General features: G+C 43.2%; 1 protein-coding gene across 7 annotated transcripts in view; it reads right to left on the bottom strand.

Moving 5' to 3' along the window:
- LOC115190905 (DEP domain-containing mTOR-interacting protein) overlaps positions 1-14,922 on the bottom strand; it is a 60,884-nt gene that overhangs the window by 39,964 nt on the left and 5,998 nt on the right. For all 7 annotated transcript variants that reach the window (XR_003877469.1, XM_029748939.1, XM_029748937.1 and 4 more), the window contains 3 exons: positions 12,040-12,218; positions 9,390-9,513; positions 2,044-2,225 (listed from right to left, as the gene is read on the bottom strand). Coding sequence is in view for 6 of the 7 variants with exons in the window: in XM_029748939.1 (XP_029604799.1) it covers positions 2,044-2,225; positions 9,390-9,513; positions 12,040-12,218 (485 nt within the window). In the remaining variant the exon portion in view is untranslated. The remainder of the gene's footprint in view (positions 1-2,043; positions 2,226-9,389; positions 9,514-12,039; positions 12,219-14,922) is intronic.

Here is a 14,922-nt window from a genome sequence, read left to right as displayed (position 1 = left end):
GTCTGTCTCTGTCACACAGAAGAAGCCCAGTTCCAGCAGCAGCCTGGGTAGAGGACAGAGAGCAGCAGGACAGAGAGCAGCAGGACAGAGAGCGTCTAGTGGGTGTGCACGTGACATTGGTATGCCGCGCATGTGTGCAATACATGCCACCGGTGTGCGTGGGTGTGTATCTGGGTCGATGATTGTGTGGTGTGTATCTGGGTCGAGGATTGTGTGTGCTGTATGTGTGATTGGTGTGTGTGTGTGTGTGTGTGTGTGTGTGTGTGTGTGTGTGTGTGTGTGTGTGTGTGTGTGTGTGTGTGTGTGTGTGTGTGTGTGTGTGTGTGTGCTGTATGTGTGATTGGTATGTGTGATTGGTATGTGTGATTGGTGTGTGTGTGTGTGTATCTGGGTCGAGGATTGTGTGTGCTGTATGTATGAATGTAGGTCAGTTCACACACCGTTGTCCGTTGTCCAGAGGTGAGCAGCTGATCTGTCTGGAACCCCCTGACCAGAGACCAGAGGCATGACGTCCATCTGTCTCTGAGCAGGGATTCACCCTGTAGTGGAACCACCTCTCAGCACAACTCAGCTGGAAAACTCAGCTGGAAAACATCTCCTAAGCTGCAGTACTACAGTAACATTACTGTCACCAGACTCAGAACATTCACTCTGTAGCCATGCAGGTGGTCATGCCCTGTACATGAGTAACTGCTGGGACTTCCTCCTTTTAACTCCTAGTGGAGTCAAGGGCCTATTGGAGATGGATTCACCTCCTCAGTGTTCTACCAGGCTAATTCCAATGACTGTCCTGTTACTCTACAGAGAGGAATTCCACCAGGCCAGATAAGAGAAGACTTTCACCGTGTTCCTCCCCACTCCTGACCTTGGCAACCAGACCACAGCTGACCTCTGACGAAAGAGAGACTAACATCCTATAATGATCTACTGTGACCAAACACCCAGTCATGTCACCGTGACAACACAAGTCCTTTCAGTCAGTCATGTGAGCCAGACCAGGGCACATCCTAAAACGGCAGCTTATTCCCTGTGTCTGTCATTTGAGGATCATGGGGCATGAAGCACGCGTTTCTCACAGATAAATGTGACGTGTTTTTTTATGAAACTGGTTGTGCGATGAAAACATTTCCAAAGTTAACTCAATCTTCTGTCAATCTGAAATACTGGGAGCCAAGTAAAGTCTCTGCTAAACTTTCAAACGTGTGTGTGTGTGTGTGTGTGTGTTTGGTTTTCCCATCCTTGTGGGGACCAGAAATCCTCACAAGGACAGTAAAACAAGGAACATTTGGACAAGTGTGGAAATTTTAGGCTTAGGGGGTTAAGTTTACAATTAGGGTTAAGAATTAAGGTTATCAAAAATACGATTTTGAATGGAAATCAATTGTTTGGTCCCAACAAGGATAGTAAAATAAGTGTGTGTGTGTGTGTGTGTGTGTGTGTGTGTAAAAACAGGACAGATCCAATCCAAGTGGGTGATGATGATGATACCAGTATGCCTTTGATCCCTGTCTGACCAGAGAAGACACCGTGTTCCCTGACTAAAATAGGATCCTTACAGCATGCCCTTTGGAAGAGAGGACCCAATGTGACTGCCCACCATGTGTTAACATCAACACTCCAAGTCTCCTCTTTCACCTAACAAAGTCAACTTAGAAATTACAGAGCCATAGAATTAAAGCAGCAACTGACAACAGCGCAAAATGTTACTACCACGATAGGTCATTAATGTGTAACTACCATTTGACCATATTACCATGTAAATCCTCAGTGAATACCAGGTAGGGATAAATAGTAGACTAGTAGAACAAAGTACAGCATGAGCCAAAGATTCATCTTTCATAACTGCTTCTTCAAAAATGGTCTATAATTACATTCGCTTAGGGAAGTGGTTCCCAAACTGCAGGACTAACCTTACTCAGGACTCAGTGATATGTAATTTCATCAGTGTGACAGGTGGGGTACTGACCTATGACCTTGTTAGTTCGGATGTCTCAAAAAAAATATTATAAAAAATCCAACAGATGAAAACCTCCTTCCACTCACCATGCTGCATGATCCCGTGTTCTAGAAGCCTCCGTCCAAGATGCTCCGCCTCCTCTCGGGTCGCCATCTCTCCCTCCGCCAGCAGCCAATCAACAAGCTCGGAGGCCACCAGCGTCCGTTCAAACGTCTCACCCTCTTCTTCCCGAGTCGCTAGGATGGACGTCTCTGTGTTCATCATCAGTCTGTTGAGAAGGACAGATTTATATTGACTAGTCGCTAGGATGGACGTCTCTGTGATCCTCATCAGTCTGTTGAGAAGGACAGATTTATATAGACTAGTCGCTAGGATGGACGTCTCTGTGATCCTCATCAGTCTGTTGAGAAGGACAGATTTATATAGACTAGTCGCTAGGATGGACGTCTCTGTGATCCTCATCAGTCTGTTGAGAAGGACAGATTTATATAGACTAGTCGCTAGGATGGACGTCTCTGTGTTCCTCATCAGTCTGTTGAGAAGGACAGATTTATATAGACTAGTCGCTAGGATGGACGTCTCTGTGATCCTCATCAGTCTGTTGAGAAGGACAGATTTATATAGACTAGTCGCTAGGATGGACGTCTCTGTGTTCATCATCAGTCTGTTGAGAAGGACAGATTTATATAGACTAGTCGCTAGGATGGACGTCTCTGTGATCCTCATCAGTCTGTTGAGAAGGACAGATTTATATAGACTAGTCGCTAGGATGGACGTCTCTGTGATCCTCATCAGTCTGTTGAGAAGGACAGATTTATATAGACTAGTCGCTAGGATGGACGTCTCTGATCCTCATCAGTCTGTTGAGAAGGACAGATTTATATAGACTAGTCGCTAGGATGGACGTCTCTGTGATCCTCATCAGTCTGTTGAGAAGGACAGATTTATATAGACTAGTCGCTAGGATGGACGTCTCTGTGATCCTCATCAGTCTGTTGAGAAGGACAGATTTATATAGACTAGTCGCTAGGATGGACATCTCTGTGATCCTCATCAGTCTGTTGAGAAGGACAGATTTATATAGACTAGTCGCTAGGATGGACGTCTCTGTGTTCCTCAGTCTGTTGAGAAGGACAGATTTAGATACAGACTACTTTATATGACGTGTAAATCAGTTGTACGTTGTTTTCCATCCTGATTCAACACAATAAGACTTTTCCCCATCAACCTCTTTCTAAATAGTTCTGTGCAGGCTTTTGCTCCGACCAATAACACCTGATTTAGCTAATGAATGACTAAGTAAAAATCAGGTGTGTTAGCGTAGGGTTGGAATCAAAACCTTGCTGATGGGTAGTTCCCATGTCCCAAGGAGGAGGGTAGCTTGGCCACCCCTGTACTATTTATAAAGCTGAACTTCCAGGAAGAGCACTAGGACTTAAGGTCAACAAGTTCAGTTAACCACAGCAGCCTCCTACTGAGTGATCCTGGTACAAGATGGATGTCAGTTAACCACAGCAGCCTCCTACTGAGTGATCCTGGTACAAGATGGATGTCAGTTAACCACAGCAGCCTCCTACTGAGTGATCCTGGTACAAGATGGATGTCAGTTAACCACAGCAGCCTCCTACTGAGTGATCCTGGTACAAGATGGATGTCAGTTAACCACAGCAGCCTCCTACTGAGTGATCCTGGTACAAGATGGATGTCAGTTAACCACAGCAGCCTCCTACTGAGTGATCCTGGTACAAGATGGATGTCAGTTAACCACAGCAGCCTCCTACTGAGTGATCCTGGTACAAGATGGATGTCAGTTAACCACAGCAGCCTCCTACTGAGTGATCCTGGTACAAGATGGATGTCAGTTAACCACAGCAGCCTCCTACTGAGTGATGCTGGTACAAGATGGATGTCAGTTAACCACAGCAGCCTCCTACTGAGTGATGCTGGTACAAGATAAATATCCCAAGAAGGGTGGAATCCCAACAGACAGAGAATACACGTGCCATGTTTGGCGCGCGCACACACACACACACACACACACACACACACACACACTAGGTAAATATTAAACCCGTGTGGGAACAGGTGGAGCTACGATGGGAATATACAGTATGAACTATAATGTACATGTTACTGCTTGCATTGAGACAAAGGCAGACCACGTCATCATGGTGTGGCTACAGTACAGCTTGTTTTCTCCAAGGCAGGGCACCGATTCCTTCTTTACAGCTGAATTCCTCTTTCCATAGGATGCAATGACGTGTGACGTTTCACCACCTTATCACTGAGTCAACTAACCCACCCATTAACCTCACCTTAGTCTGGATGCTTGACATGTGAAAGATTACCAAATCGACCTCTGACCCACACACCCAGGATACATCCCAAATTGCACCCTATTCCCTATATAGTGCACTACTTTTGACCAAGGTAAGTAATAGTGTGCCTTTCAGAATGCAGCATGAATCCACATCTGATCTAAACCACCTAGGCAGGTCTGGCCAGTCATTAAACAGGACAACTCTGCAACTTTATAACCAGTTATTATGTTGTTAGTGTACATCCACTACTGTAAGATTGGATACACATTGATGTTTTATCGTTTATTAGCCATACTGCACAATTCCTTGTTTTTGCCATTTTGGAAAGATCTGTAATTCTCCTCCCATGATGCAATGCTCTGCTTAGTTAGCTGCCTGCTATAAGCATAGCTGGCTAGTAAGCCAAGACAAAGCTTATTCTAAATATATTGCTTGTGTCATAAGTTATGAGTGCATTGCACATTACTTTTGGGTTGTAATCATATATGCTTGCATGAAAGTCATGCCCGATATATGTTCATGTCATTATCACCAATCACCAATCAACACAAAAAATGTATTTAAATACTAACTATGCTAGATAAGTTACTGTATCTAGTTAGCATGCAAGCTAGCCCGACTGCTACATCCCAAATAATTGTGTTTGCAACAATAAAGGCAGAGTTTCATCTTAGCGACTGTCTTAAACAACATGTAGGCCTGTTCTAACACAACATTTATGAAATTTACAGGCAAATCACTATGGAATCCTAGTCTCGCAGAATGCATCTTTGGTGCTAACGTTAGCAATGCTAGCTAACTAAGTAGCTAAACCGGCTGCATCTGAAATAAAGTGTTTTCAACGATAACAGCCAAATACAGCCTCTGTAAATGTCCAAGAAACCATCCATCCAACAACACTGTGGGCCTATTGGAACTATATAATAAAAAGTATGAAGTTTACAAGCAATTCACTACGAAAACATAGGTTATTTGGAAAGGGCAAAATGGCCGCCGGAGCGGCAACTTCATTGGTGATGGTAGGAGTGGTTTTGCCGAATGGACTCAGAGTTTGAGCCTTGAACAACAGAAGAAAATTGGAGTAAGCTGACTATAAATATCATCATATACATTCTTTTGAAAAATCAAAAATTGCTATCTAGAGCCAATAACAGTTCTTTGCCTGGCCACATAGGAGAAGCTTTTGAAGAATCCTTTTTGGTTCCCGGTAGAACTCTTTCCACGGAAGATTCTATATGGAACCCAAAAAGAGTTCTACCTGGAACCAAAAAAGGTTCTCCTATGGGGACACCGAAGAACCCTTTAGGAACCCCTTTTCTAAGAGTGTAGGTTTTTCAGCATCTGTTTAAAATATTTCCAGGTGTTAGACAAAGACAACCAGAGCAACATATTGTAGGGAGGTCCAATATGATTAACCATGTGTCTGTGACCAATAAAATTTTATTTGATTGATGATCAGAAAACTACATATAGGTCGCTGAAAATCATTTATTGTATCAGTCATCTCAGGGGTCCTACTTGAAAACGTCACAGAGAAACAATCTCCGGTATTGCTCACCACTAAACAGTCGACAGACATGAAATCATAAAATTACACTAAACTGTGTAGGTCGTCACCAAATACTTGACAATAACAAGCCACATGTTAAAAGTGGTGTAGTTGTCCTTTAATGTACAGTAAATATGCTCTGCTGTTAATCTACCACAGCCGTCACATGGTAATGGATGTCCTGAACTTTACTGGGACACACAACCTGTTCTATCCTACATACAAGCTGCGTCCCAAATGACAACCTACACCAAGTTTACAAAACATTAGGAACACCTTCCTAATATTGTGTTGCACCCCCTTTTACCTGCAGAACAGCCTCAATTGGTTGGGGCATGTGACTCTACAAGGTGTCGAAAGCATTCCATATTGACTCCAATGCTTCCCACAGTTGTGTCAAGTTGGCTGGATGTCCTTTGGGTGGTGGACCATTCTTGATACACACGGGAAACTGTTGAGCATTAAAAACCCAGCAGCATTGAAGTTCTTGACGTGCCTGGCACCTACTACCACTCCCCGTTCAAAGGCACTTTGAGCTTTTGTCTTGCCCATTTACCCTCAATGACACACGCACACTCCATGTCTCAATTATCTTTAAAAAAATCATCAATAAGTCAATAATCATCAATAAGTGATCATAGCTTTCACCTGGATTCATCTGGTCAGTCTGTCATGGAAAGTTCAGGTGTTCCTAATGTTTTGTGCACTCGGTGTATTCCCATCTAGGGCCCTTAGAGCTCTGGTCAGAAGTAGTGCACTGTGTAGGGGATAGGGTGCCAACACTGTCTCCTGTGACTGTCAGACTGCCAGCTTTAGTCCTACCAGCCCAACTAGCAGGATTAAACACGTGCCTGAATCACGCCAAGGTCTGAGCTCCATCCTTCAAAAACTCCTTCAAAACAATTATTTGTATTTCTTATCAACAGAACAGTAAATAAAAGTTTGCAGAGTTTGACCCGGCTGGTACCAAGATATAAAACAAATCAGGCACAGCAGGATTACACTACTGAATGGTCCACAGAAAAGCTTGTCCACATTCCCACTCCAGTCTGTTCCGTTCCGTTCAATAAACTTTATTCATCCCAAGCGGGCAGTTAGACAGTGACAGCCATGAGTCAACACATAACAGGATACATGGATACTGTACTACCCTGGAACAGGAGCCCTGCTCGCTGTAAGCAGATGAACTCTTACACTGTGGAATGTTAAATTACCCCTGTAGACTTCCCAACGTTTAATTACCACTGTAGACTTCCCAACGTTTAATTACCACTGTAGACTTCCCAACGTTTAATTACCACTGTAGACTTCCCAACGTTTAATTACCACTGTAGACTTCCCAACGTTTAATTACCACTGTAGACTTCCCAACGTTTAATTACCACTGTAGACTTCCCAACGTTTAATTACCACTGTAGACTTCCCAACGTTAAATTACCACTGTAGACTTCCCAACGTTTAATTACCACTGTAGACTTCCCAACGTTTAATTACCACTGTAGACTTCCCAACGTTTAATTACCACTGTAGACTTCCCAACGTTTAATTACCACTGTAGACTTCCCAACATTAAATAACCACTGTGCACTGTAGACTTCACAACTCCTTCAAATGAGACAAGTGGAAACATTATGGTTAAACTGCTTGTGAAGGAGGAAGGAGGAAGCAAGTCACCACCATTACCACCGCCCAGGCCTGGGCTGAGACCACCCTGCTTGTTGTGAGAAGGAAATGTTGATTCTCCAAAGTGTTCGTTCACCACCCTCTAAACACTATAGGCCCATTTACCAGGCAACCAGGAACTAAAGTTTATCTTCACCCTGGTTGTTCAGGCAGGAAGACAATAGTCAGTCAAACAAGGTGGTTAAATATCGCCTTGAGATTGTCCCCGTTGACATATCCCCGTTGCTTCGAGACTGTGCACAACAACAATACAACAGCTCTTCCTGTACTGGGAACTTGGGCAGGGATTCCAGGACACACACACACACACACACACACACACACACTGCACAGGTAGTTTGTTTGTAGCTGTGCTTGTTTGAATCGTGGCCCCAGTCTCTAGTCTGGTGAGTGTGAAGACTGAGGTGTAGCCTGCATACTTCCACTAAACCAGGCTGTGTGTCCCTCTACCATGGTGACTACATAAATACACCCTAACACTGGCCCTGCCTGTCTTCCTGTTACACCACACACAGCTCAGCGGGAGGATGGCTCAACCACCACAGGGGCTGGAGCTGCAGCAGGAGCAGGAGCTAGAGCAGGAGCTGGCACAAAGAAGGCTTCTGTGGAGCTGGCAGATAGCTACAACACAGACAGACAGTATTACTGAACTAGAGAGGCACTAGACCTACATTCTGCAGGCGTGTAAAACTGCAAGGGAGGCCAGCCTGAGGAGAGGGGGCAGGGAGGCTAGCCTTAAAGAAAAAAATAAGAGAGACACTTGCATTCTTACTGCGTAGTAAGTTAGGTAGTAGCAGCCAATACAAGATGCCTGAGGGTGAATTTCAACATACTGCCTTCCAAACAATGTTCACAACTAATCAACATACTGAACTACAACAGAAACACTTTCTCTGGGCAACAGGGATAACAATAACTGTCTCTGTCATGAGCGGAGTGTACCATTTAAGTAGTCAGTTAACGCATTGTAACAAAGCATTTACTTTTTGCACCCCAGTATCTCTACTTGCACATCATCATCTGCACATCCATCACTCCAGTGTTAATTGCTAAATTGTAATTATTTTGCCACTATGGCCTATTTATTGCCTTACCTCCCTAACCTTACTACATTTGCACACACTGTATATAGCCTTTTCTATTGTGTAATTGACTGTACGTTTGTTTATTCCATGTGTAACTCTGTTGTTGTTTGTGTCGCACTGCTTTGCTTTATCTTGTCCAGGTCGCAGTTGTAAATGAGAACCTGTTCTCAACTGGCATACCCCACACTAAGCCAACTCCAGACCACTCATCCCCCTTTGGCGAAGTGATATTATTAATGACAAAATACTGTATCGAATTGTTTTGATAATATCGCACTATTATTTTTGTGCTAGTTGGCTGTACCTGCACCAAAACTCCAGTATTTTTCCTTCATAACTTGTTCTCCATCTTCTTTTTAAACAGGGAGACAATTTGTTTTCAGCACTTTTATGTCCATGACTGATCAAAACTTGTTTTCTAGAGAGACAGAGACAGAGACAGAGAGAGAGATGACTGTAGCTGGCAGAGTGACTGTATGAGATCTATCTGGTTGAGGAGGGGGTTTCTATGGAAACTATTAGGCTCTAACCACTCTCGCCTGCCTGCTGAACAACACCATGTACTAGACTGCTAAAAACACCACAAACAAGATGCCTACCCCCTAAAAATAACTGTTCAGAACATATTTCATTGATTGTATATAACGAGTAAGCACTCGCTGTAATGAGTAAAAGCTTTTTACTTGGTTTTTCCCCTGGATATCATTTCTCTCTCCATCAACAGATCAAAAGACAATCTGGGTTCATTGAATTGAATGATAAACTAATATATTATCACTTGAAAGAAAACCTACTTTTCATATATCCGTTGTCCCCTCATGAAGACCTTGGCTTCGTTGTCCAGCGGAAACGTCCCGTCATCTTTCCTGAAGCGATAGAACAGCTTCATGTCTTTGAACTCCTTGTGCTCGTCACAAACTGCAACACAAAAAGAGGAACAATGTTTGTTTACATTTAGTGAACTGACAATTGCGTCATCTTTTCCCCCACACTAACAGCCCACTAAACAAAGCTGAGTTAGCTAACTGCTAATGGCATCTTTATCGCCCACTAAACAGAGCTGAGTTAGCTAACTGCTAATGGCATCATCTTTATCCCCACACTAACAGCCCACTAAACAGAGCTGAGTTAGCTAACTGCTAATGGCATCATCTTTATCCCCCACACTAACAGCTCACTAAACAGAGCTGAGTTAGCTAACTGCTAATGGCATCATCTTTATCCCCACACTAACAGCCCACTAAACAGAGCTGAGTTAGCTAACTGCTAATGGCATCATCTTTATCCCCACACTAACAGCCCACTAAACAGAGCTGAGTTAGCTAACTGCTAATGGCATCATCTTTATCCCCCACACTAACAGCCCACTAAACAGAGCTGAGTTAGCTAACTGCTAATGGCATCATCTTTATCCCCACACTAACAGCCCACTAAACAGAGCTGAGTTAGCTAACTGCTAATGGCATCATCTTTATCCCCACACTAAGAGCCCACTAAACAGAGCTGAGTTAGCTAACTGCATCATCTTTATCCCCACACTAACAGCCCACTAAACAGAGCTGAGTAAGCTAACTGCTAATGGCATCATCTTTATCCCCACACTAACAGCCCACTAAACAGAGCTGAGTTAGCTAACTGCTAATGGCATTATCTTTATCCCCCACACTAACAGCCCACTAAACAGAGCTGAGTTAGCTAACTGCTAATGGCATCATCTTTATCCCCCACACTAACAGCCCACTAAACAGAGCTGAGTTAGCTAACTGCTAATGGCATCATCTTTATCCCCCACACTAACAGCCCACTAAACAGAGCTGAGTTAGCTAACTGCTAATGGCATCATCTTTTCCCCCCACACTAACAGCCCACTAAACAGAGCTGAGTTAGCTAACTGCTAATGGCATCATCTTTATCCCCACACTAACAACCCACTAAACAGAGCTGAGTTAGCTAACTGCTAATGGCATCATCTTTATCCCCACACTAACAGCCCACTAAACAGAGCTGAGTTAGCTAACTGCATCATCTTTATCCCCACACTAACAGCCCACTAAACAGAGCTGAGTTAGCTAACTGCTAATGGCATCATCTTTATCCCCACACTAACAACCCACTAAACAGAGCTGAGTTAGCTAACTGCTAATGGCATCATCTTTATCCCCACACTAACAGCCCACTAAACAGAGCTGAGTTAGCTAACTGCATCATCTTTATCCCCCACACTAACAGCCCACTAAACAGAGCTCAGTTAGCTAACTGCTAATGGCATCATCTTTATCCCCCACACTAACAGCCCACTAAACAGAGCTGAGTTAGCTAACTGCTAATGGCATCATCTTTATCCCCCACTAACAGCCCACTAAACAGAGCTGAGTTAGCTAACTGCATCATCTTTATCCCCCACACTAACAGCCCACTAAACAGAGCTGAGTAAGCTAACTGCTAATGGCATCATCTTTATCCCCACACTAACAGCCCACTAAACAGAGCTGAGTTAGCTAACTGCTAATGGCATCATCTTTTCCCCCCACACTAACAGCCCACTAAACAGAGGCGAGTTTACCCGAAAGCTTCGCGGTTAATAATGCCATTACGTTTCTCTCGACAACCCAGTGCCAGTCAATCCTCTGAAGTGAACAAAATTTGCCAAATGAAGCACTTTGCTGATCTTTGAGTGGTGAGGTCTGAATTTAAAGTGTTATGTTAGCTACTCCGCTTTGTGGAAACTCATAGGTCATCAGACAGAAGCTATACACTGTGTATCCTTGATATAGATATATATATATATATAAAAATAAACCTCCAACAAGACATTGTTGTACTAGGCTACATCCAAACTGGCTGAGAGAAAGACAACCAACAGCACTAGAGAAAGAGAGGATTTGTCTCTTCACATTAAAATGGAAGAACATTAGGTACTAAACAAAACAACGTTTGAAACAGGCAGGGACAATCTGCATACAGAAAAACAAATCAATAAACCTGATGCAAAACATTCTGTTGAGTTCCCTAATGAACGACAACCAGATAGAAGTCATGTCAGAAGGCTGTAGAGAAGCAGGTTTGTTATTGTTATTTTACTGCTGCTCTTTAATGACTTGTTACTTTTATTTCTTATTCTTATATTTTTTCTTTTTTAAACTGCATTGTTGGTTAGGGTCTCGTAAGTAAGCATTTCACTTTAAGGTACACCTGTTGTATTCGGCGCTTGTGACGAATACAATTTTATTTGAAGTCTGTAGAGAAGCAGGATCTGGCTGTTCCCAGAAAACCCCAAGCTCAGAGGAGTATTAATTAGGGCGCACCATAACAAAACGCTTAGCAATGGAAAACGAAAATGAGTGTTTCTTATTGGACAGGTCCAGGAAATCTCTCCCCGTTTCCTTCCATTTGGTTCCTAATGAACACAGCCCAGACGTGTCTGGTCATGTCAGAAGGCCCTACCGTGATGGATGATGCTTTGATCCAGGAGTTTCTGCATGATCTTGATGGCTGTGTCTCTGTCTGACGCCTCCTTGTGCTCCAGCAGCCAGTCGATCAGCTCCTTGGCCACAAAGCAGTTGGGATACGTCCTCAGGTGATGCCTGCGGTCCTTAACCACCTTCCCTTCATGGAGACGCAGCCTGTGGTTTGAAAAACACAACGTCAGGCTATTGACAAATTGTAGCCTCTCCCCCTCCGTCATATACTGTAACTATAGTACACTTGTTCAGGAAAAGATTAGGCCTACAGCTAGTAATGTAGACTATTCTTACATCGTCTGTGGAACACCACAACGTCAGGCTATTGACATACAGTATACAGTAGTGTAGCTTCTCTCTCTCCGTCATGTGTTGTAACTGTATTTACACTTGTTATTATGTAGCCTAGTGACATACCGCTCTCCCTCTCAATTCAAAGGGCTTTATTGGCATTGAAAACATGTTAACATTGCCAAAGCAAGTGAAATAGATAATATATAAACGTGAAATAAACAATAAAATGAACAGTAAACACACACAGAAGTTCCAAAAGAATAAAGACATTACAAATGTCATATTATGTCTACACCCCCCCTGTATGCATGTACAGTCTTTTAGCTTTAGCTGTTCGGTCACTCGTCTGTACTCCATGTTCACTCTCTCAGGAAGGACATGCATGTATATGTATTGTGTATTTGTAGCACATGTTCCAGTTTCTTGGTGGTTGTCACCAAGAGGAAGTGCCAACAAACAGTGTGGTGCACATTGGTGGCCTCTGAACTGTGGTTATGTTAGATAGTCAGTTACACAACAGCATGCTGACTCACAGTATAGGCTGTTTTTTTCCCTTTTAAGTCAATAAGTTACACTTGTTTTATATCCTTCATTTTAAATTGTTCATTTGAAGTTATGTAACGAGGATATTCAGAGCATTCTGCTTATGAGTGCAGTGTGTATGGATTATCAATGTGTTATGAACCTCTGTGTAACCTAGTGGGTTTTGCTCCTCAGATAAAGTGTTAGCGGGTAGAACATCTGTCAGTACTGCGTTAGTTAGACAGGTCTGAGGAGGATGTGTATGGATGAATTAGGATTGTGTTATGGTTTCCTTATGTAGGTACAGTGCTAGTCATAAGTTTGGATACACCTACTCATATCAGGATTTTATATTTTTACTATTTTCTACATTTGTAGAATAATAGTGAAGAAATCAAAACTATGAAATAACACATATGGAAGTATATAGTAACCCCCCAAAAAAGTGTTAAACAAATCAAAATATATTTGATATTCTTCAAATTAGCCACCATTTGCCTTGATGACAGCATTGCACACTGTAGGCATTCTCTCCAGGTAGTCACCTGGAATGCATTTCAATTAACAGGTGTGCTTTGTTAAGTTAATTTCTGGAACTTTTCCTTCTTACTGCGTTTGAGCCAATCAGATGTGTTGTGACGAAGTAGGAGTGGTATACAGAAGATAGACCTATTTGGTAAAAGACCAAGTCCATATTATGGCAAGAACAGCTCAAATAAGCAAAGAGAAACAACAGACCATCATTACTTTCAGACATGGAGGTCAGTCAATTTCAAGAACTTTGAAAGCTTTTTCAAGTGCAGTCGCAAAAACCATCAAGTGCTATGATGAAACTGGCTCTCATGATGACCGCCACAGGAAAGGAAGACCCAGAGTTACCTCTGTTGCAGAGGATAAGTTCATTAGAGTTACCAGCCTCAGAAATTGCAGCCCAAATAAATGCTTCAGAGTTCAAGTATCAGACACATCAATTGTTCAGAGGAGACTATGTGAATCAAGCCTTCATGGTCGAATTGCTGCAAAGAAACTAATACTAAAAAGGACACCAATAAGGAGACTTGCTTGGACCAAGAAACACGAACACTGGACATTAGACCGAGTCCAAAATTGAGATTTCTGGTTCCAACCACTGTCATTATGAGACGCAGAGTAGGTGAACGGATGATCTCTGCATGTGTATTTCCCACCGTGAAGCATGGAGGAGGTTGGATGGTGCTTTGCTGGTGACACTGATTTATTTAGAATTCAAGACACACTTAACCAGCATGGCTATCACTGCAGAATGCTGTGGTACGCCATCCCATCTGATTTGGGCTTAGTGGGACTATCATTTGTTTTTCGATTGGACAACGACCCAACACACCTCCAGGCTGTGTAAGGGATATTTGACCAAGAAGGAGAGTGATGGAGTGCTGCATCAGATTACCTGACCTCCACAATCACCCGACCTCAACCCAATTGTGATGGTTTGGGATGAGTCGGACCACAGCGTGAAGGAAAAGCAGCCAACAAGTGCCCAGCATTTGTGGGAACTCCTTCAAGACTGTTGGAAAACCATTCCAGGTGAAGCTGGTTAAGAGAATGCCAAGAGTGTGCAAAGCTGTCATGAAGGCAAAGGGTCGCTACTTTGAAGAATCTACAATATAAAACACTTTTTTCGTTACTACACGATTCCATGTGTGTTATTTCATAGTTTTGATGTCTTGAAAATAGTCAAAATAAAAAACCCTTGAATGAGTAGGTGTTTTCTACTGGTACTGGTTCAGACTGGTACTGTATACTGTTTGTATGCCCTAAAGTAGACAGGCCTGAGGAGGATGGACGGAGGGAGGGAGGGATAAAGTAGACAGGCCTGAGGAGGACGGACGGAGGGAGGGATAAAGTAGACAGGCCTGAGGAGGACGGACGGAGGGAGGGATAAAGTAGACAGGCCTGAGGAGGACGGACGGAGGGAGGGATAAAGTAGACAGGCCTGAGGAGGACGGACGGAGGGAGGGATAAAGTAGACAGGCCTGAGGAGGACGGACGGAGGGAGGGATAAAGTAGACAG

This window comes from Salmo trutta, unplaced genomic scaffold (assembly GCF_901001165.1).
Source record: "Salmo trutta unplaced genomic scaffold, fSalTru1.1, whole genome shotgun sequence".
NCBI classification, from domain to species: domain Eukaryota; kingdom Metazoa; phylum Chordata; class Actinopteri; order Salmoniformes; family Salmonidae; genus Salmo; species Salmo trutta.
The sequence above is the reverse complement of the archived record's forward strand: the minus strand, read 5'-3'. Positions and strand labels throughout refer to the sequence as shown.